The sequence below is a fragment of the Poecilia reticulata genome, chromosome 13 (genome assembly GCF_904066995.2).
Source record: "Poecilia reticulata chromosome 13, P_reticulata-male-v2, whole genome shotgun sequence".
Lineage (NCBI taxonomy): Eukaryota > Metazoa > Chordata > Actinopteri > Cyprinodontiformes > Poeciliidae > Poecilia > Poecilia reticulata.
This window is the reverse complement of record NC_088842.1, coordinates 34,568,532-34,587,778: the sequence shown is the minus strand read 5'-3', so window position 1 is coordinate 34,587,778 and position 19,247 is coordinate 34,568,532. Positions and strand designations below refer to the sequence as shown.

General features: G+C 39.7%; 5 protein-coding genes and 1 long non-coding RNA gene across 6 annotated transcripts; 4 read left to right on the top strand and 2 right to left on the bottom strand.

Annotated features, from left to right (window-relative positions):
• Positions 1–311: 311 nt before the first annotated feature.
• On the top strand, positions 312–2,103 carry LOC103475308 (olfactory receptor 11A1-like). Its single transcript, XM_008426831.3, has one exon. The coding sequence runs from the start codon at positions 1,081–1,083 to the stop codon at positions 2,041–2,043; it is 963 nt and encodes a 320-aa protein (XP_008425053.2). The 5' UTR covers positions 312–1,080; the 3' UTR covers positions 2,044–2,103.
• A 448-nt stretch (positions 2,104–2,551) lies between these two features.
• LOC145554740 (uncharacterized) lies at positions 2,552–3,334 on the top strand. The gene is made up of 2 exons (XR_014090731.1): positions 2,552–2,856; positions 2,928–3,334. It is a non-coding gene; the product is annotated as an uncharacterized LOC145554740 (long non-coding RNA).
• Positions 3,335–5,996: 2,662 nt separating this feature from the next.
• Positions 5,997–6,935, bottom strand: LOC103475309 (putative olfactory receptor 1F12P). Its single transcript, XM_017308209.2, has one exon. The coding sequence runs from the start codon at positions 6,933–6,935 to the stop codon at positions 5,997–5,999; it is 939 nt and encodes a 312-aa protein (XP_017163698.1).
• A 1,862-nt stretch (positions 6,936–8,797) lies between these two features.
• On the top strand, positions 8,798–9,812 carry LOC103475310 (olfactory receptor 11A1-like). The gene has a single exon (XM_008426833.3). It carries the CDS (start codon positions 8,822–8,824, stop codon positions 9,776–9,778), a length of 957 nt encoding a protein of 318 aa, XP_008425055.1. The 5' UTR covers positions 8,798–8,821; the 3' UTR covers positions 9,779–9,812.
• Positions 9,813–11,986: 2,174 nt separating this feature from the next.
• On the bottom strand, positions 11,987–14,388 carry LOC103475312 (olfactory receptor 10A3-like). The gene has a single exon (XM_008426834.3). The coding sequence runs from the start codon at positions 13,281–13,283 to the stop codon at positions 12,354–12,356; it is 930 nt and encodes a 309-aa protein (XP_008425056.1). The 5' UTR covers positions 13,284–14,388; the 3' UTR covers positions 11,987–12,353.
• Positions 14,389–15,293: 905 nt separating this feature from the next.
• LOC103475275 (olfactory receptor 5BS1-like) lies at positions 15,294–17,843 on the top strand. The gene has a single exon (XM_008426768.3). The coding sequence runs from the start codon at positions 15,395–15,397 to the stop codon at positions 16,349–16,351; it is 957 nt and encodes a 318-aa protein (XP_008424990.1). The 5' UTR covers positions 15,294–15,394; the 3' UTR covers positions 16,352–17,843.
• Positions 17,844–19,247: the final 1,404 nt, after the last annotated feature.

Below are 19,247 nucleotides of genomic sequence, written 5' to 3'. Positions count from 1 at the left end.
GAAAATGCAGAAAAAATCCAGAATGTTTGGAGCAGTAAGATTTTTGTTTTGAAAAATGAGAAAGAAAAATAAACTGCATGAGTTTTACATTTTTCTATAAACCAGCGATCGCATCATGTTGAGCAGTTTTAATTTGTTGCAGTTTTATATAATTATTACACAATGAGCAATAAAAACAATGAGCAAAACCAAACCTTCAACCTTAAAGCTTCTTTTTGTCATTTATTTATCTTAATTTGTAGCAATAACAATAAAAACATCCAAACAAAATAAGGGAATTAGCATAAAAAAGCATAAAAATAATATAAATATCCAAATTTCACAGTGAATGTTAGAACCTTTTACATGAAGTGACATTTGAACAATAGTGTGTTCAGATGTTTCAGATGGAAACAGAGTAAAATTCCCCCAAAAATCCAATTTCAGAAAATTTCTATAGCAAAACATGGAAATTTCTGAAAAGTCAAACATTTGCTAGAAAAACCTAAATGATTTTTTAAAAACCTATAGTCACTATTGCATTAATCAGTTAGAGTAAAGATAAACACATGGATGAGTTTCTCTGGATCTTTCAGAGACATTCTGAATGTTCTCCAGCTGATAGAAGGCCGACTTTGTAACCGTCTTTATGTGGCTCTGAAGGGTCAGGTCAGAGGTCAGCCTGATCTCTAGTTTCCTGCTGGACTCATTGGGTCCAAACATAAAAACTTAAGTTTTTTTTGTTTTTGTAAACAATAAAAAGAAAATTGTGAATAACAAAGCTCCAGTGTAATCATCCCTCCACCAAACTTTCCCCTGTGCAGGGAGCAGCCAGGCAGTGGTTGCTGCCCATCGTTGTGCTGACGTTGGAGGCGGGATGCTGGGCGTCGCTCTGACTCTTTAAGTGAAGCTGAAGCTGATCTGAGCTCAGTTAGCTGTGGCTCTGATCCAACGGCTGCTGGCTGCAGCTGTGAGGCGTTTCCACCGTTTACCTCTGGATTCCTTCTTTATGTGGTGGAAAGGATTTCATTTGTTTCACTCTGTTCATTTCTATAAAGATGAGCTAGTTTTTCTGAATAGTTTCTCCAATAACTCACCTCTATGGTTGTTTTACAAACTAAACTTAGGATGAAATTAAATTCCTCTCAGGTTTTGTATTTCACTCTGACTGCCTATGTGGACTCTGGTTGGCTGAAATATTTCTGTTTCCTCATCGTCCTGTGTCTGTATGTCCTGATTATCGGCTCCAACGTCCTGCTGATCGCGGTGATCTGTGTGAACCGGAGCTTACATGAACCCATGTTCCTGTTCCTCTGCAGCCTGTTTGTGAACGAACTGCTCGGCAGTTTGGGTTTGTTTCCCTTCCTGCTGGTTCAGATCCTCTCTGACGTTCACATCATTCCTGCTCCTCTTTGTCTCCTGCAGATTTTCTGTATTTATACTTATGCTAGTGTAGAGTTTACTAACTTGGCCGTCATGTCTTATGACAGATACGTAGCGATCTGCCGTCCTCTGCAGTATAACTCCCTGATGACTTCACAGAGGATAGTTTTCCTGGTGCTCATCATATGGCTGCCTCCATGTTTGGCGGTCGGGGGAACGACGTTCCTGAGCTCCTCTCTGCAGCTCTGTGGGAACGTCATCAATAAAATTTACTGTAGTAATCACTCCATCATCAGGCTGACCTGTAATGACCCCACAGCCAACAACGTCTATGAACTTGTGATGACTTTCCTCACAGTCTGTGTTCCTGTTTCTGTGATCCTCTACACCTACCTGAGGATCCTTCAGGTGTGTTTCTCTGGGTCCAAACAGACCCGGCAGAAAGCCGTCAGCACCTGCACCCCCCACCTGGCTTCTATAATCAACTTCTCCTTCGGCGTTTCCTTTGAAATATTGCAGAGCAGATTCAACATGGACACGGTTCCCGGTTTGCTCAGAATACTTTTATCTCTGTATTTTCTGACGTGTCAGCCGGTTTTTAACCCGGTTCTGTACGGCCTGAACATGTCCAGAATACGCAGCATGTGTAAAAAGCTGCTTCTGAACTCTGTGAGGAAATGATCAGCATGAAGAAGGTTTTTATTTTGGTTTCTGGTCAAATTAATACTTGATCAAATTCACTTCTTTGACTCCAAAAGAGATTTTAATTATTTGTTTATACAATAAAAAGTTATAAGAATCATAATTACTATTGCAGTTATTTATAAAGAAATACTGAGGTTAACCTTTGACCTTTTGAAATAAATATAAGTCCTGTATGGTAAGTAGTAGATTATTCCTCGTCTGATAAATAATGAACATAAAAGCTGCAGGTGTTTGACTTTAGGTGGAGAATTTATTCAAAATAATTGAATCAATTTTAGTGTCAAATTGTCCATCAAAAATGACCAAATAAGGTAACACTTTATTTGAAGGGGTGTGAATAAGACTGACATAACATCTGTCATAAACATAAAGAAGTCTTCATGAATGTTTATGACAGTTGCCATGAAGTGTCATTCGGTAAATAATGACACTTTTAATGCAAAGTTGCTCTAAAAGTTGCATTAAAAGTCCATTAAAAATGCCAACTTTGTTTGGCGGGATGGTGTTCCACCCTCCCCAACTCTGTTCACCCGGCACCGTTGATTGGTGGGCGGGGCGAATGGCTTTACAGTTGGGTGGGCTGCTGCAGGGTGCCTGCGTCTTTGTTTCTCCTACTGTTGCTACGGTTGGCAGCTACATGTCGGCTTGTGGGTTTGGTCGACTCGTCTGCAATCTGTTGCTCTGATGGCGTTGGCGGCTGCAGGTGGGGTTTCTGTGGCGTGCGGCTTCCGTCTGGTTTTCACCTGCTGACCCGCTTCCTCCCGGGTTACGCTGTGTTTCCACCCCTGGGTAAGCTACCCGTTATTTAGGTTTTGATTTCTTTTATCTGGATCCACTGTTAATGGGTTTTTCTGTTTCAGGCAACTGATTGTTTGGAGCTGCAGCGCTTTGGACGCTCTGCTGTCTTGTCTTGTCTTGCTGTTGTTTTGGCCGCTCTCAACTAAACCCGTTGCGGATTGGGCAGGCTGTGTGGGCGGGGCGTTACTCCTGTGGCCCCATCGAAGGGCATTTGGAAGCGGATGACAACGATTTGTTCCATTGTTTTCTTTTAGTTTTCTTTTGTGATTGAAGTTACTAATTTGTTTTCTTTTTGGTTTGATTTACTAATTTCTTTTGCATGTTTTGTTTTATTTCCTTTGGAATAATTGATCTTGTCTGTCTTTTTTCCTTGTGTGTTCCTTTTGTTCCAGGGACCAAGTAGTGGGCCTGAAGCCTTGTTTTTAAAAATGTTTTAAAGAATTGTTAAATAAAATATTGTGCACTTAAATCTGTGTTCCGGTGCATCTCGTCACTTTTAAAAAGATCTCCACCTGCTGGTCACATTTGCATGATTTTGTAAATTATAAGTTCATGCAAAGTTTGCAGTTTTAATGGACTTTTAATGAAACTTTTAGAGCAATTTTGCATTAAAAGTGTAATTATTTACCGAATGACACTTCATGACAACTGTCATAAACATACATAAATATTTCTTCATGTTCATAGCAGGTGTTATGTCAAGTTTATGACAGTGTCAGGTCAGTCTTATGCACATCTCTTCAAATAAATTAAGCATACAAACTAAACATTTTTTTTTTTAAAGAAAAACTGGAGTAAAAATGTCTGCAGCTATATTTAGGTTTAAACTTTTAATTTGATTAGAAAGGATGTTAATGTGTCGGCATCAGGATCCTGACTGGAGTTATAACATCTCAACCTCCTGGAAAATCACCAAATTAAGTCACTATATCAATTATAGCGAAGGTGACGACAATGTTTGAGTTTTTCCTGTAATCGTGTTGTTGCTGGGGGTCAAAGGGCACAAGGGCGCTGTGGCTCATCAGCATGTGGCTCAGCGGCTGAATAACTGAATATCCTCTGGACAGAGAAAACAAACGCTTTGTTCTCCTTTGTGGTCTTTTGTCCTGTTTTCTCTTTTTGAGCCTCTAAATTACAATTCATGGATCCGGTCAGCTGGTCTCTGTCCCTGTCAGGACGCATGGAAACGGGATGGAAGACCGTGTGTCTGTCCACGCTGTCAGAGGACGATGTTGTTTGAGACCACTGGCATATCGATAAATTCAGAAAATGTCATCAGCTGTTGTAGCAATAGTTGAGCTGCCAGGCCGGTGTGAGGCGATGTGCCGTTCCATCAGTTCGGACTCCGTGGTTCTGTTTGCTGAGAAAACAACCTGCACAAGTTGCAAACTTGATCCTGTGGGACTGACCACAAATGTGGCTGTTTGGATTTCACCATCAAGATGAACCACTGAGACTTTAAGGCAGAAAGAAAATTGAAAAAAGATAATGTAGTTACCATCAAAAACAACCAATCAGAGCCAGGAGGAGGGGCTTAGTGCTGTCAATCAGGCTCATTTACGCGCTGCTAAATGTGTTTATGAGAGTAACAACTTACTGTTTCAGGAAAACCGTTTATTCGCCATCGGCAGCCATGCTAACTACCATTAGCATTTGTAGCAGGGCAGGCTATGTTTGCTGTAGCAGAGAGTAGCGCTAAGACTCTCCCCCTGGCTCTGATTGGTTGTTTATGACTTGTGCAGTTAGTACTGGGAGCACTGGGAGGAGACAGACACACTCCACTTTTTTAGATTATTTATTATACTGTCACAACATAATGATAATCATGTGAAAACCCAATTTTTTAAAATAAAAGTTACATTCTGCAGTTTTAACTCTTTTATCAACCGTTTCTCCTCTCCATCAAGAGGTTCTGTGTTTTTTCCAAGCCACAGTTGTTATTACTTTTAATAATTTATCTTTTCTGGTTAAATAAAAACGATTCTGAACCAACAAGGACTGAAAGGCGACTCAGAGAGGAGGAATCCATCACTGTTAAAGTCGCCTGTAAAGTCAGACCCCCTGCGGTGTAAAAGGCCTGACCTCTGAACCCTCAGAATATTTAGCTGAACTGCAGCGTTTGGTCATAATCATCACAGTTGGTGTTGCAGAAGCTAACAGACCTGAAAACAATGAAAATGGTTTCGTTTAGGATCTGCCACTAACAAGGCTCCGATTTCAGTCCAATAGAAAACTTTGTGGTTGGAGAAAATGTGGATGATCATTGTGTCCAAAAGCTGGACCAGGTTCTGACCCAAGTCCTCTGGTTCTGACCCAGGCTCTGATCCAGGTCCTCTGGTTCTGACCCAGGCTCTGACCCAAGTCCTCTGGTTCTGACCCAGGCTCTGATCCAGGTCCTCTGGTTCTGACCCAGGCTCTGACCCAGGCTCTGACCCAGGTTCTGACCCAGGTCCTCTGGTTCTGACCCAGGCTCTGATCCAGGTCCTCTGGTTCTGACCCAGGCTCTGACCCAGGCTCTGACCCAGGTTCTGACCCCGGTTCGGACCCAGGTCCTCTGGTTCTGACCCAGGCTCTGACCCAGGCTCTGACCCAGGCTCTGACCCAGGTTCTGACCCAGGTTCGGACCCAGGTCCTCTGGTTCTGACCCAGGCTCTGACCCAGGTTCTGACCCAGGTTCTGACCCAGGTCCTCTGGTTCTGACCCAGGATCCCCAGTTTCAACTTCTAAGATACAATAACTTTTTTTACCACAGCGCCACCTGTAGGTGAATCTCCAACATAAAACGAGTTGCAGGATTTGTCTAAATTAATGTCAACAGGATTAGAATAAACTAATGTAAGGAATGTAATTATATAGAAAATGTACTAATAATAACTAAGTTACTGTTTGATTTTATGTGACAATAACAAACATTAATTTAAATGTTGATTTTTACCATTTAAAAACTTTGATCTTAGATCTTTGTTAAAGGTTTTTTCACCGTATGCAGAGTTTTGCTCTCAAACTGCAGAAGAGATAAAAAATAAGAAGGAAAAAGCAACTGATACATTTTCACAGTGAATAAATGAACGAGAGGAAAAAAAGGAAAAATCTTTGTGTTGCAAAACTTTCTGTTTATTTCAGACAGATTTTTACCTCCTTTGGACAGAGAAAAGTCTCTTCCAGGCCTGTTGTATCTTGGACAGGTTGAGTCCGTACATCACAGGGTTAAACAGCGGCTGACATGTCAGGAAGTACAGGGACAGGAATATTTTTACAATATTTGGAACATACTTTGTGCTGAACCTGCTTTGTATAATGTCAAAACAAACACCAAAGAAGAAGTTAGTGATGGAGGCCAGGTGAGGTGTGCAGGTGCTGACAGCTTTCTGCCGGGTCTGTTTGGACCCGTAGTAGCACACTTTGAGGATCTTCATGTATGTGTAGAAAATAAAAATCACTGGACAAACCACTCCGACGGCAGTGCTCACAAGTCCATAAATATTATTGCTTGTTGTGTCTGAGCAGCTCAGCTGAACAATGGAGTAATTATTGCAGAAGACTTTATCGATTACGTTTCTGCAGCGGTGCAGAGAGAAACTCATGGAGGTGAAAATGCTGACTCCGCAAAAGGCAGTTACCCATTCAGCAACAATGAGAGCTGCGACTTTCCTCACCGTCATCAGGGAGTGATACTGCAGAGGACGACAGATGGCCAGGTATCGGTCATAAGACATGATAGTCAGGTTAAAAAACTCTACGCTCAGATAGGTGTGAAGACAGTAAACCTGTAGGAAGCAGAAAGGGACAGAAACGGAGTGAAGATCCGAGAGGATCTGGACCAACAGGAACGGGAAGAGGCTGGTGCTGCCGAACAGCTGATTGGCACACAGAACACACAGAAACACATACATGGGCTCATGTAAGCTCCTGTTAAACCCGATGACCGCACTGAGCAGAACGTTAGAACCAACTATTAAAATATACATACACAAGACAATCAGGAACAATAAGTACTTAAACTGCTTGGTATCAAAGTAAGCCCCCAGAATCAGATATGGAGCAAGAGTTGAGTTTAACATCTTCTGCATTTGTTGGAGCTGAAAGGAAAAATCACAGTGTTTAGGAGAAACTGTGAGAAATTCTTATCACAGCCTTCAGTAAATGTATGTTAAATCAGACATCAGCTGGAGAAACACAGCAGGCAGATTGAGGGATGGCAGTTCAGGTCCCGGAGTGGACGACCCAGTCGGTTCCTCTGCTTCTGCTTTTATCCTCTGGTTCCTGCTTCCTCCCCAGGCGGACATGACCGTCGAAGGGACGTTTTCTCTGTCCAATTAGTTTTAACATCAAGGCGGGTTTCATAAAAAAAACCCTCAACTTCAGTTTGCAGACAAAACAAAAGTTGCATCAATCAAGCAAGTTTATTTGTATAGAACATTTCAGCAACAAGGCAGTTCAGAGTTTCACATCATAACGACACAAATACAGTCAGAAACCAGGAGATCAGATTTAGCCATTATTTCACATCAGTCTTTAATTTAGTGTGAAGCATCTCTGAACAGGAGCAGTTTTAGTCTAGATTTAGTTTGTCGTCCTGGTTCTGGTCAGAACTCCAGCTGCAGCGTTCTGGACCAGCAGGGTTCTGGACCGTTGGTTTGTCAGTCAGACCTGCTGCAGGAATCAAAGCCACTAAATCCTGAATGAGTTTCTCTGGTTCTGAATGTTCTGCAGCTGAAAGAAGGTCCACTGTGGAACCGGCTTTATGTGGCTCTGAGGGCTCAGGTCAGAGGTCAGTCTGATTTCTGGTTTCTACCTGGAATAACTGAAGCTGTGCGCTGACTCTATATATATATATAACTATAACTCTAGATCTATAACTCTAGATCTATAAAGAATCCGGGTCTAGAGTTGTAGATCTATAACTCTCGCACAAGGTCCAATCACAGGATGGCAACCCATTCACCCTGGGTTAGCGATTCATTCTAATGCAGGCACTCTGTACTTTTGCGAACATTAGCAAAGAGATGCTAAGTGGTAGCATCTCTTCAAAAATGACCAATGACTAAAATCAGCAATGTCGTTGAAGAAATGTTTCCATTTACTTACAATTTTTTGCTAAGCTATAATATTTTTTATGTTAGAATATCTCAAAAATGTATCCAGCAGTTTTTAAATGCTACAATAATAAGTGTGATCTGCACTACATAAAAAGATCCCATTTATTGTTGATAAGTATCAGTTATTGAAACGCTGTGAAAGGTGAAAAGCCAGTCAGGTTGTGCTGATGTTTGAGCTTCAGATTTAACTTACCCCAAGATCAAACCCAGCACTGATGGTAAGTTAAATGGTTTTCCTCAGTAACAGATCCCATAAGCTAAGCTAATATCTATGCTAACAACAAGAAATGAATGAAATAATCCTTGTAATGGTTCATTGGGTTTGGTTGAATGTAAACGTTACATGATCCGGGTTTTGGGTCCCATAAGGAGCAGTCAGTCCCAATAATGTCGTATTTGTTAGGGAAATGGGTCTTACTCTGCATCAAAAACAAGGATACACACACACACACACACGCACACACACACACACACACACACATATATTTCTTACTAGTTCTTCATTCGTAGTGTAGATTAAGATTGTTTGTGTAAAAGTTTAATATAAAACTCACATGAACTGAAACTTTTGGGTCAATCAGTTGTTGAAGTGTAAATATGGTTTGGTGAGTTGATTGATTATTGGTTGTGTTGCTGTGGGCGTTTCTCTGATCTGACTCTTTAAGGGAAGCAGATCGGAGCTCAGTTAGGAGGCGTAATGCCATTCCTGACTTCCTGCTGACTGTACAGGTTTCCATATTCAACCCTTTGTTGTTTTTAATTAGTAAAGACACACGGATATTTGTGATTTAGTTCCTCCTTTATCTTGTCAGCATGTAGCATTTTTCTGTGATCAGTTTTTCAACTCAGTCATCTTCATGTTTGCATTACAAACAAAATTAAGAATGAAAATTAATTCCACTCATGTCTTATATTTTACTCTGAGTGCATTTTTAGACACAGACATGCTGAGCTACTTTTTCTTCCTCATCGTCCTGTGTCTGTATGTCCTGATTATTGGCTCCAACGTCCTGCTGATCGCAGTGATCTGTGTGAACCGGAGCTTACATGAACCCATGTTCCTGTTCCTCTGCAGCCTGTTTGTGAACGAACTGTACGGCAGTTTGGGTTTGTTTCCCTTCCTGTTGGTTCAGATCCTCTCTGACGTTCACATCATTCCTGCTCCTCTTTGTCTCCTGCAGATTTTCTTTCTTTATACTTATGGAAGTGTAGAGTTTGCTAACTTGGCCGTCATGTCTTATGACAGATATGTTGCGATCTGCCGTCCTCTGCTGTATAACTCCCTGATGACTGCAAGGAGAATAGCATTTCTAATATCCATCATATGGCTGCCTCCTCTTTTCTGTGTTGGTTTCACCGTATACCTGAGCTCCTCTCTGCATCTCTGTGGGAACATCATCAATAAGGTTTACTGTGACAATCACTCCATCATCAAGCTGGCCTGTAATGACCCCACAGCCAACAACATCTATGAACTTATCATGGCTTTCCTCACAGTCTGTGTTCCTGTTTCTGTGATCCTCTACACCTACCTGAGGATCCTTCAGGTGTGTTTCTCTGGGTCCAAACAGACCCGGCAGAAAGCCGTCAGCACCTGCACCCCCCACCTGGCTTCTATAATCAACTTCTCCTTCGGTGTTTCCTTTGAAATATTGCAGAGCAGATTCAACATGAATACTGTTCCCGGCTTGCTAAGAACAATATTTCCATTGTATTATCTCACCTGCCAGCCGCTCTTCAACCCGGTTCTGTACGGCCTGAATATGTCCAGAATACGCAGCATGTGTAAAAAGCTGCTTCTGAGAAAGATTTAGCTGTTTCTTTAGACTTTTTAAACCACTGGATCCTGATCAGAAGCTCAAACCACCTCCAGTTGTTGATGTGGAGGAGCAGCAGCTCTAAACCAAGTTTCACCAAATGATGGAGCCGGTAGAAAATGGGGTATGGTAACTTTTAATGCTTGTTTAAGATTTGTTAACTTAGGTGTGAGTGGAGGACACAGCCAAATCTCACACCTGCAGAGCAGCAGAGAAAGTCAGGCTGTGTTGGACAATTATTGGTCCATGTTTATGTAAAAATGATTTTTGTCTCCATAAGATTTCACATAATATCCTTACTATGAGTCAAACTGATTCAGGGCTTTTTGTGACTAATTTTCTTTGAATCTCATTGGAGATTATCAGTAAGAAAGTAGAAAAAACATTTAAAATATTAAATTTTAGAAAGCTATGATGGAGCTCAATACTATGTGCAATTAGTTCAGTGATAACATTTAATAAGCCTTAAATACATTTAATAATCAGATTCTGCAGATATTTTATCAGTTTTGTAGGGATTATTCTCAAAAACTAAGCATATGATGTGAAGTTAGAGAGATGTCAAATAAAGTGTTTGGCGTCATTTTATTTCAATGCTTTGCAGCAGAATACATAAAAATCTAAAATCTGAAGATTTTGTTTTTGAAAGTATTTCAATGAAATATAAATGTTACACATAATCCCCTGAAACGATTTTTAAGCGTTTTATCTTTTTTTTTGTTCTTTCACCATAAAATCAAAGAAATTCAATTTCTGACTTTTTGTTTCTTTTTAGTCTCATTGTTGAATTTTGTGAGCTGGGTCTCACAAACAATGAATAAATATTTTTTTATTGATATTGTAAAGTGTATGAGGAAAATTGTCATCAAGTCAGCCCATCAAAAAAGCAGAAGTAAAAAAGTACATTAAAACAGATAACATACATACAAATGGGCATTAATCTTAAAAATGTTGTGTATTGGTAGTGGTAACCATGGTGACTGCTTTGGGTAATTTTCAGGTTGCTACTTGTTTCACTGTACTTGAGGTAAGAGTTAATATTAAAGACACTGTAATAACACTTAATGACATCTTTATAATTGTTGCTACTTGTTTCACTGTACTTGAGGTAAGAGTTAATATTAACAACTCTGTTATTATGGCATTTCACAGTGTATTAACAGTTAATGACATCTTAATAACTATTAAGATGAACTAGTTCTACTTGTTCCAATTTACTTGATGTAAGAGGAATTATTATTAAATCATCTTACAGTGTAATAAAACTTAATAAAATCTTTATTATTGGTCCTACTTGTTCCACTTTATTTCAGGTAGAGGAAATATTAATGACTTTGTTATTAAACTTTTGAAACTGTAATAAAACTTAATGACTTCTGTAACTAGTCGAATATTTAAGGGAAAATATTAATCACACAATTATAATGAGCTTATAACTGTCACTGTTAGCACTATGTCATTTACTATGTCAAATGACATAGTAATGTAGTACACAAAGATATATAACATTTAAAATTTTGATAAGGATTATTCTTGGTTAAAGTCAAATTGTTATAACAAAGATTTTGTCTTAGTTAATGTCAGGTTGTCATAACAAAGACATGTTGAATAATGTCAACTTTACATTAAAATTACACTTTATGAAAACAGTCGTAAATATTCATGAGGACTTATTCATGTTCATGACAGGTGTTACGTCATGTTTCTGACGGTGTCACGTCAGTCTTATTCACACCCCTTCAAATAAAGTGCTACCAGTTGGGGTCAAAGTTCGCCTATGGCCATTTACACTGATTAATACATATTCAAAAAGAGTAAAATTTTTCCAGAAAAACATTTTTACTGTAGGGACTCTTTTGTTGTGCTTTCGGCTCTTACTAAAGAAAATGTAATTTGCAGGTGCCAGTCCTTTATAAATGTCATCCAACCATGTTCTATTAGAAACCTGGCATCAATATTATGCTCAAAGAGGAAGTCATTACCTATCAATCAATAGCTAAAGATTATAGCTCAATCAAGTTTATTTGTATTGATATTTTAGCAAAAAGGCAGTTCAAAGTGCTTTACATGATTAAACCATATAAATACAAAGCAATAGAAACACCATGCAGTCAACAATTGAGGAAACCAGTAAGTATCACATTTTGCCATCATTACAAATCAAAATGTTGATTAATGTTTCATTTATTATGTTTTGATAGCAACTTTACCAGGTGTTTCAAAGATTTCAAAGTTTTACGTTTTGACTCTTTTGCAGTTTTCTGGGAGTTTGTTCCAGATTTGTGGAGCACAGAAGCTGAAAGCTGTTTCTCCATGTTTGGTTCTGGTTCTGATGCAGAGCAGAGCAGTAAAAGTCCAGGAAATTAACTAATTATCAGAGCCAGATTACATGACGTGGTGGTAAATAATTACTAAGGGATTAATCTGTAAATATATATGTACATAAAGAATCAAATTAAATGATTACTTCTAAAATGTAAATAAATATCTCAGGGTTTGATGTTACTCTGAAGGCTGACTCTGTGCTCCAGTCACATTGGAAACAGACCAGATCAGCTGAATATAAACATGTTTACCTCATTTTTTTCCAAAACAAACGTTTCCACATTTTACGTATTTTGGACAGTTTCAGCCCGTACATCACAGGACTGAACAATGGCTGACATGTTACATAGTACAATGACAACAATACTCTGATAATATTAGGAACGCTGCTCATGTTAAACCTGCTCTGCATCACCTCAAAGCAAATACCAAAGGAGAAGTTGATGAGCGAGGCCAGGTGGGGGGTACAGGTGCTGACGGCTTTCTGCCGGGTCTGTTTGGACCCAGAAAAACAAACCTTCAGGATCCTCATGTAGGTGTAGAGGATTATCCCTACTGGACCAAAAACACAGAGAGCAGTGCTAATAAGGCCATAAATGTTATTGACTGTAATGTCAGAGCAGGCCAGTTTCACTATAGAGTAGTTGTCACAGTACATTTTGTTAATGACGTTTCCACAGAGCTGCAGAGAGAAGCTCAAAGATGTTGTACAAGAAACTACCAGGAAGGCAGCTATCCAGGCTGCTGTAATAAAAACTGCAACTTTCTTCAAGGTCATCAAAGAATGATAGTTCAGAGGATGACAGATGGCCAGATATCGGTCATAAGACATGATGGCTAAGTTAAAAAACTCTGTGCTTGCATATGTGTAAAGACAAAAGATCTGCATGAAGCAGAGCGGAGCAGGAATGATGTGAACGTCAGAGAGGATCTGGACCAGCAGGAAGGGAAACAAACCTAAACTACCAAACAGTTCGTTCACAAACAGGCTGCAGAGGAACAGGAACATGGGTTCATGTAAGCTCCGGTTCACACAGATCACCGCGATCAGCAGGACGTTGGAGCCAATAATCAGAGCATACAGACACAGGACAAGCATAAACAATAAGTATTTAAACTGTTTGGTATCAAAGTAAGCAGCAAGAGTGAAAAATGGGACCTGTGTAGAATTCAGCATGATTTTCCTTATTATTCATGAAATATAAAATATATGTACAGTGAGTCATAGATTAAATCCTCATTCTTGGAGATTTTACCCACAAAACATCATTGATATTCATCAGAAGAATCAACATAAATATCTAAAATAAAATTCATGACATTATTTCACAGACACACTGATCTCCACCGAACTGAACACTGAACCTTCCTCTGCTGCTCTTTAACCTGTCAGTGACCTACAACATCAACAGGATGATGTCATCATCAAATGGACGCTTCTGTTTCCAGTTGCTATGGTTGTCAGCAGAGCAGGGGCGGATCTACAACTGAGAGCCTCGCCACCCCTGCTGCCACCCAGCTGGCGACAATGAATTCAATAAATAGTTATGGCAAATCGGACATTAAGCGCATGGAACTCTTTTTTCCGTTAACATTGAATGCAACACAATGTAACCTGACACCTACTGCTGATTAGCGGGAAGTGCGAGAGAAACTATAAGGACAGAGCGCGAGGCAACAGCATTGATATGGATGAATATAAATTACTGGACTGGACATTACATGACTTATCATGCGTCATTGCTGTCCATTGGTCAGGAATATCTGTGGTCAGGAAAATACCACAATCACCTATAGAAAATGACAAAAGGACGTAATATTTAGTGGTTAATTCAACCCTATGACAGACATAGATAACAAGGTTCAAGGATTTCAGATTTAACAGGTGAGGAAAAAGTTTTAATTTGAAGAAAATATTGAAAAAGTGATCAGTGAGTTAGTTATGTTAGCCTAACTGTTGTTAGCCCGCTATTGACTTTGTTACACTTAGCATGTGCTGGCAGTTCGTTGTGTTTTGGTTCCGTTAGCATCAAACAGGTCAACCCGCCACCAAGTCATCAGTAGAGCAGCTGTTCAAATCAGCTAATCAACCGCCGCTGTGCTCAGGTGAAAATATATTAATAATGTCAATAAAGACATCAAGCCTGACAGCATAATGGTGTTTTTGCCACTTTTTCCCCGCCCACTTGGGAGTGGCTGCGTACGCGTTGTTTTGTGGAAATTGTAGTCGGCCGTTTTATGGAGCTACGGATTCATGATACACAACATTGTAAGAACTGTGATGTTGCGAGCTGCACATTATGTGAAAAAAATAAAATATATATATATATATATCATCTTTAATCTTTAATCTAACTCCAGTCCACTCTAATCCAACTCCAGTACACTTTAATCCAACTCCAGTCCACCTTAATCCAACTCCAGTCCACTTTAATCCAACTCCAGTCCACCTTAATCCAACTCCAGTCCACTTTAATCCAACTCCAGTCCACCTTAATCCCACTCCAATCCACTGTAATCCAACTCCAGTCCATTGTAATCCAACTCCAGTCCACCTTAATCCAACTCCAGTCCACTTTAATCCCACTCCAATCCACTGTAATCCAACTCCAGTCCATTGTAATCCAACTCCAGTCCACCTTAATCCAACTCCAGTCCACTTTAATCCCACTCCAATCCACTGTAATCCAACTCCAGTCCATCTTAATCCAACTCCAGTCCACTGTAATCCAACTCTGGGCTGATTTAATCCAACTCCAGTCCAATTTAATCTAACTCCAGTCCGTAAACTCCGGTCCGGTTGGTGAGGTGTGAACACTAATTGACGTCTGGTCCGGTTCGATTGGCGGTACCAGAGACCGCTCCAAAAGCAGGAAGTGGACTACAGAGCTTGTTTTGGAATTGGTTCCTGTTTGGTTTTTAGTTTGTTGCTGAATTGAGCCAAACAAATAATTTTAACTTGACTTAGAGAACAGAGCAAATAAATCTCCTTTTAGCAAAGATGTTGTGCCTTTCTGTGAGTTTAGGGAACATTCCAGGTCCAGGTCAGACGTTCAGGTGAAGAGCAGCCAGTTGGGCTGGACCAGGTGAGACGGTGATGATGCTGACTGGTCAGCGGGGCGGTTTCTCTGAAGGGCTGCAGCTATAAGTAGAGCGTCAGGCTGCGTGGCGCTGTGCAGACGGAGCTGGTTCTGTTCTGCAGCTGCTCCACATGGACGATTTGACTCTGTGCAGGAGTGAAATGTGAAACACGGATCATGTTTTCTGTCTGATTTACCGTGAAGCAGGATGATGATGATTAACTCCACAGAGGTTTTGTTTTTCACACTAACTGCCTACTTTCACTCTGATGTTCTGAACTATTTGTATTTCACTGTTGTTCTGTGTCTGTATGTCCTGATCATCGTCTCCAACGTCCTGCTGATCGCGGTGATCTGTGTGAACCGGAGCTTACATGAACCCATGTTCCTGTTCCTCTGCAGCCTGTTCGTGAACGAACTGTACGGCAGTTTGGGTTTGTTCCCCTTCCTGCTGGTCCAGATCCTCTCTGACGTTCACATCATTCCTGCTCCGCTCTGCTTCCTGCAGATCTACTGTGTTTACACCTACGCTCACATCGAGTTCTGCAACCTGGCCATCATGTCGTACGACAGATACCTGGCCATCTGCCGCCCCCTGCAGTACCGCGCCCTGATGACGCCGTCCCGGATCGCCGGGCTGGTCGCGCTCACCTGGCTCTTCCCTCTCCTTGAATCTGTGGCAGGAATATTAATGACCGTCTCTCTGCAGCTCTGCGGAAACGTCATCCATAAAATCTACTGTCACAACCACTCCATCGTCAAGCTGGCCTGCGCCGCCACCACAGCCAGCAACGTTGGAGGAATAGTTTACATGTTCACCATAATCCTGGGGATTATCGTCTTAATCCTTTATTCATATGCTGAGATCCTGAAAGTGTGTTTCTCTGGGTCCAAGCAGACCCGGCAGAAAGCGCTGAGCACCTGCGCGCCTCACCTGGCCTCCATCCTGAACTTCTCCTTCGCGTGTTTCTTTGACCTGTTTCAGAGCAGGCTGGACGTGAGCGCGGTTCCCGGGGCGCTGCGGGTTGTTCTGTCGCTCTACTTCCTGACCTGCCAGCCGCTGCTCAACCCTCTGCTGTACGGACTCAACCTGTCAAAGATCCGCAGCTTCAGCAAGCGGCTGGTTCTGGGTCGAGCTGAGCTTCCTGCACCGCAAAAACACTGAACGGTTCTGGTTTCCAGCCCAAATGTGTTGAGACTGAAACTTGATCTGATGATTACAGATTTAGCTGGACGATAAAGTTATTGCAATAAATGATAATATTGCTGCTTTTAAACCATTTTCAAGTCATAAGATGCTGATTGGATCCTCAAAGATAATTAACTTTAAATTCCAATGAACATGTAACACTGGATATGAAAAATATTAAAAATACCCAAAATAAATAAACAAAACAACAAATAAAAGAATCAGAGTCTCTGTAAAAATGATCCTTTAACAAACCTGAGACAGAAGCATCAGACTGAAGACTTTCATCATCATCCAGTTTTTGATAAACAATAAATTATTGTGCAAACGGGAATCAGAGAAAACGAACTTAAAGTAACTTTTCAGCAGGAGCTTCTTTTAGGTCAATAATTCATGTTTTAAAATTATTGGTTCCACTGTTTGATTATTTCACTTACATCAAGACGTTTCCCCATAAAAATGAAATCATCTGCCAGTGGATCTAAAATGTCAACCTTAAAAAATTATTTACTTAAAACAAGCAGCTGAAAAGTTACTTTTCTCTTATTTCAGGTGAACTAAGACTTTTGCTCTGGAAACTAAAGTACTTTGTAATATTTTGTGCTTTTTGCTGGATTCTTTGAACAAGTGTTTTATAAACTAAAGCTGCTTTTACCGTCTGTCAGTTGAGATAAACTGAGTTGAAATCTCTGTTGTTGGCCTGGTTTCGTGTTTTTCTGCTGTTTCTGTCATGAAGATTTCACAGCAGCTGAAAGTCGCAAAAAGTTTGACTCTGTCACCCGTTTCTGAAAGTCAGGCTTCCGTAGAGAGAAATATTTAAGCCTTTACTTCCTGTAATTTTGTTAACTACAACTTGTAGAGAGTAAAAATGTATTGGAGAGTCATAGAAAGTTAAGTGGAAGGAAAAAGAGTGGTTGGCAGTGTGATAACAAAAAATGAAAATCCAAAATTAAGCATCTCATAAAGTTTTGATATTACATGAGAGCAATAAAAAAGCTTAAGGCAGTTCAACAAAATATTAACGAGACTTTTGTTTTGGTGTAAAATGAGTGCATAAAATGTCTTTAGCAGCAAATTAAAAACTATATTTGTAAATGAACTGTTCAGGTGAACGCTCCTAATGTTGATGGATGGATTCTCTGTCTCTGTTCAACGGCTCCTCCATGTTGTTGTGATTTTTTTGTTTATTTTGCAAACAAAATCAGTAATACTCTTTAAAAAATTTCAAATATTTGTACATCATTTTGTGATATTTTTTTCTAAACTCAGAGAGGAAACCAGATTGGAAATAAAAACATTTCTATTCTTTAAAGAACTTAAGTAGATTTCTCTTTATTACTCACCACATCATAACGGAACATCAAGAAAAGCAGAAGTAAGAAACACCGTCACCTGCTGGTGGGAGTTGGTATTACTGAACGTTATTTTTTATTTTATTTTATTTTTTTACCATTTTTGCAGAAAACTTGCAATAAACTTCCAATTATGTCTCCTAATTATTAGCATCGGAAATGTGTGGAAATTTTGATTTTGCGTGAATTTACGAAATTATGAAAAACTTAAATACATAAAAACTGACTGCTAGGGGAAAAATATAACTAACTGATCCTATTTTGTGAGTTTATAAAACAAACATGCTGAAATTCTAATTTAATTATTTGTTTCATGTTTTTACGTGAACTGTCAGCAAATTATGGACGAAAGATTTTTGACTGTCCTCAAAACAGCGACAGCAAAAGAGAAAACGGCTGTTTGTTTGTTTGTTGTTACATAATTAATTACAGTTTTTGAAAATGGTTTCTTCTGTTGAGTATTGATCCCAATCGATGTAAATATAATCACAATAATATTTTGACATTTTTGAATTCTGCACCTAATGATGGAAAAACTCAAACTGCGACAATAACTTATAAAACCTTAACTAAAAATGAGTAACATTTAACAATAAAAATGATCAAATTATCTGTAAAAACTGAGTATAACTGAATAAGTGAAAAAGTGAAAAGTAAATTAATCTATAATAAAAACAGAAAGTCCTGCAGGAACAGGAACAATCAAAAGAAAAACTTCACTTTATTTGTTTTTAGTTTGGCTGAAAGTTTTAAATGTAATTTTCACTGCGCCTGTAAACAAAGTGAGCTGTTTCCCCTGTGAGTCTGCGGGGACGTGGTTAATGTCCTGAACCCCGGAGGACAGACGGACATGTTGCTGCTCTGTCCGCTTCAGAGGGAAAGACGGGAGCAGCTCGACTTCCTCTGGGATCAAGATCCAGCTGGAATGACGCAACTTCTCCAAACAAGTTTCTGCTTTTGATGCTGAATCTGATTTATTTATTTATTTTTAATAATCTGGAAATAGTTTCAACTGTTTTCTTCTGACTGAAAAACTCTCAGGTGTGATTAACCCTATCTTCATTTCTGTTAACCATAAAATTGCATGAATAGAAATTACGAAAATAAATTTGCTTGATAGAAACACGGCAATTTCAGAAAAACTAATTTTTTAATAACGGTTTTGAATTGAAATGAAGTGTTTGTTTGTTTTTTTCAGCTGTATCAAAGCTGATTTATTTTTGCTAAACTCCAAAATAAATCAGCAGTTTTGCAGATTAATTTTTGCAGTTTTTCACATCACGAGTCACATGATCAACAGCCGGATGTTACTACTGGCGGAAACGACAAAGACAACAGGAAGTGGTTGGAGAATGATGGTTTTTTTTCATCACATATTTTAAAAGTTGTGTTGAATCCATCGCTCTTTTGTGAAATGGCCGACTACAGCCTCCCCTTCACGCTGCATACAAAGTAGGCGGGGCTTGATGCTCCAGCGCCAACGTCTCCTCTGATTGGCTGATAGATGACTGCTGAAAAAG

Excerpts from the sequence above, each read along its gene's own strand:
- LOC103475275 (XM_008426768.3), top strand. The coding sequence starts at position 15,395 with ATGATGATGATTAACTCCACAGAGGTTTTGTTTTTCACACTAACTGCC.
- LOC103475309 (XM_017308209.2), bottom strand. The coding sequence starts at position 6,935 with ATGCAGAAGATGTTAAACTCAACTCTTGCTCCATATCTGATTCTGGGG.
- LOC103475312 (XM_008426834.3), bottom strand. The coding sequence starts at position 13,283 with ATGCTGAATTCTACACAGGTCCCATTTTTCACTCTTGCTGCTTACTTT.
- LOC103475308 (XM_008426831.3), top strand. The coding sequence starts at position 1,081 with ATGGTTGTTTTACAAACTAAACTTAGGATGAAATTAAATTCCTCTCAG.
- LOC103475310 (XM_008426833.3), top strand. The coding sequence starts at position 8,822 with ATGTTTGCATTACAAACAAAATTAAGAATGAAAATTAATTCCACTCAT.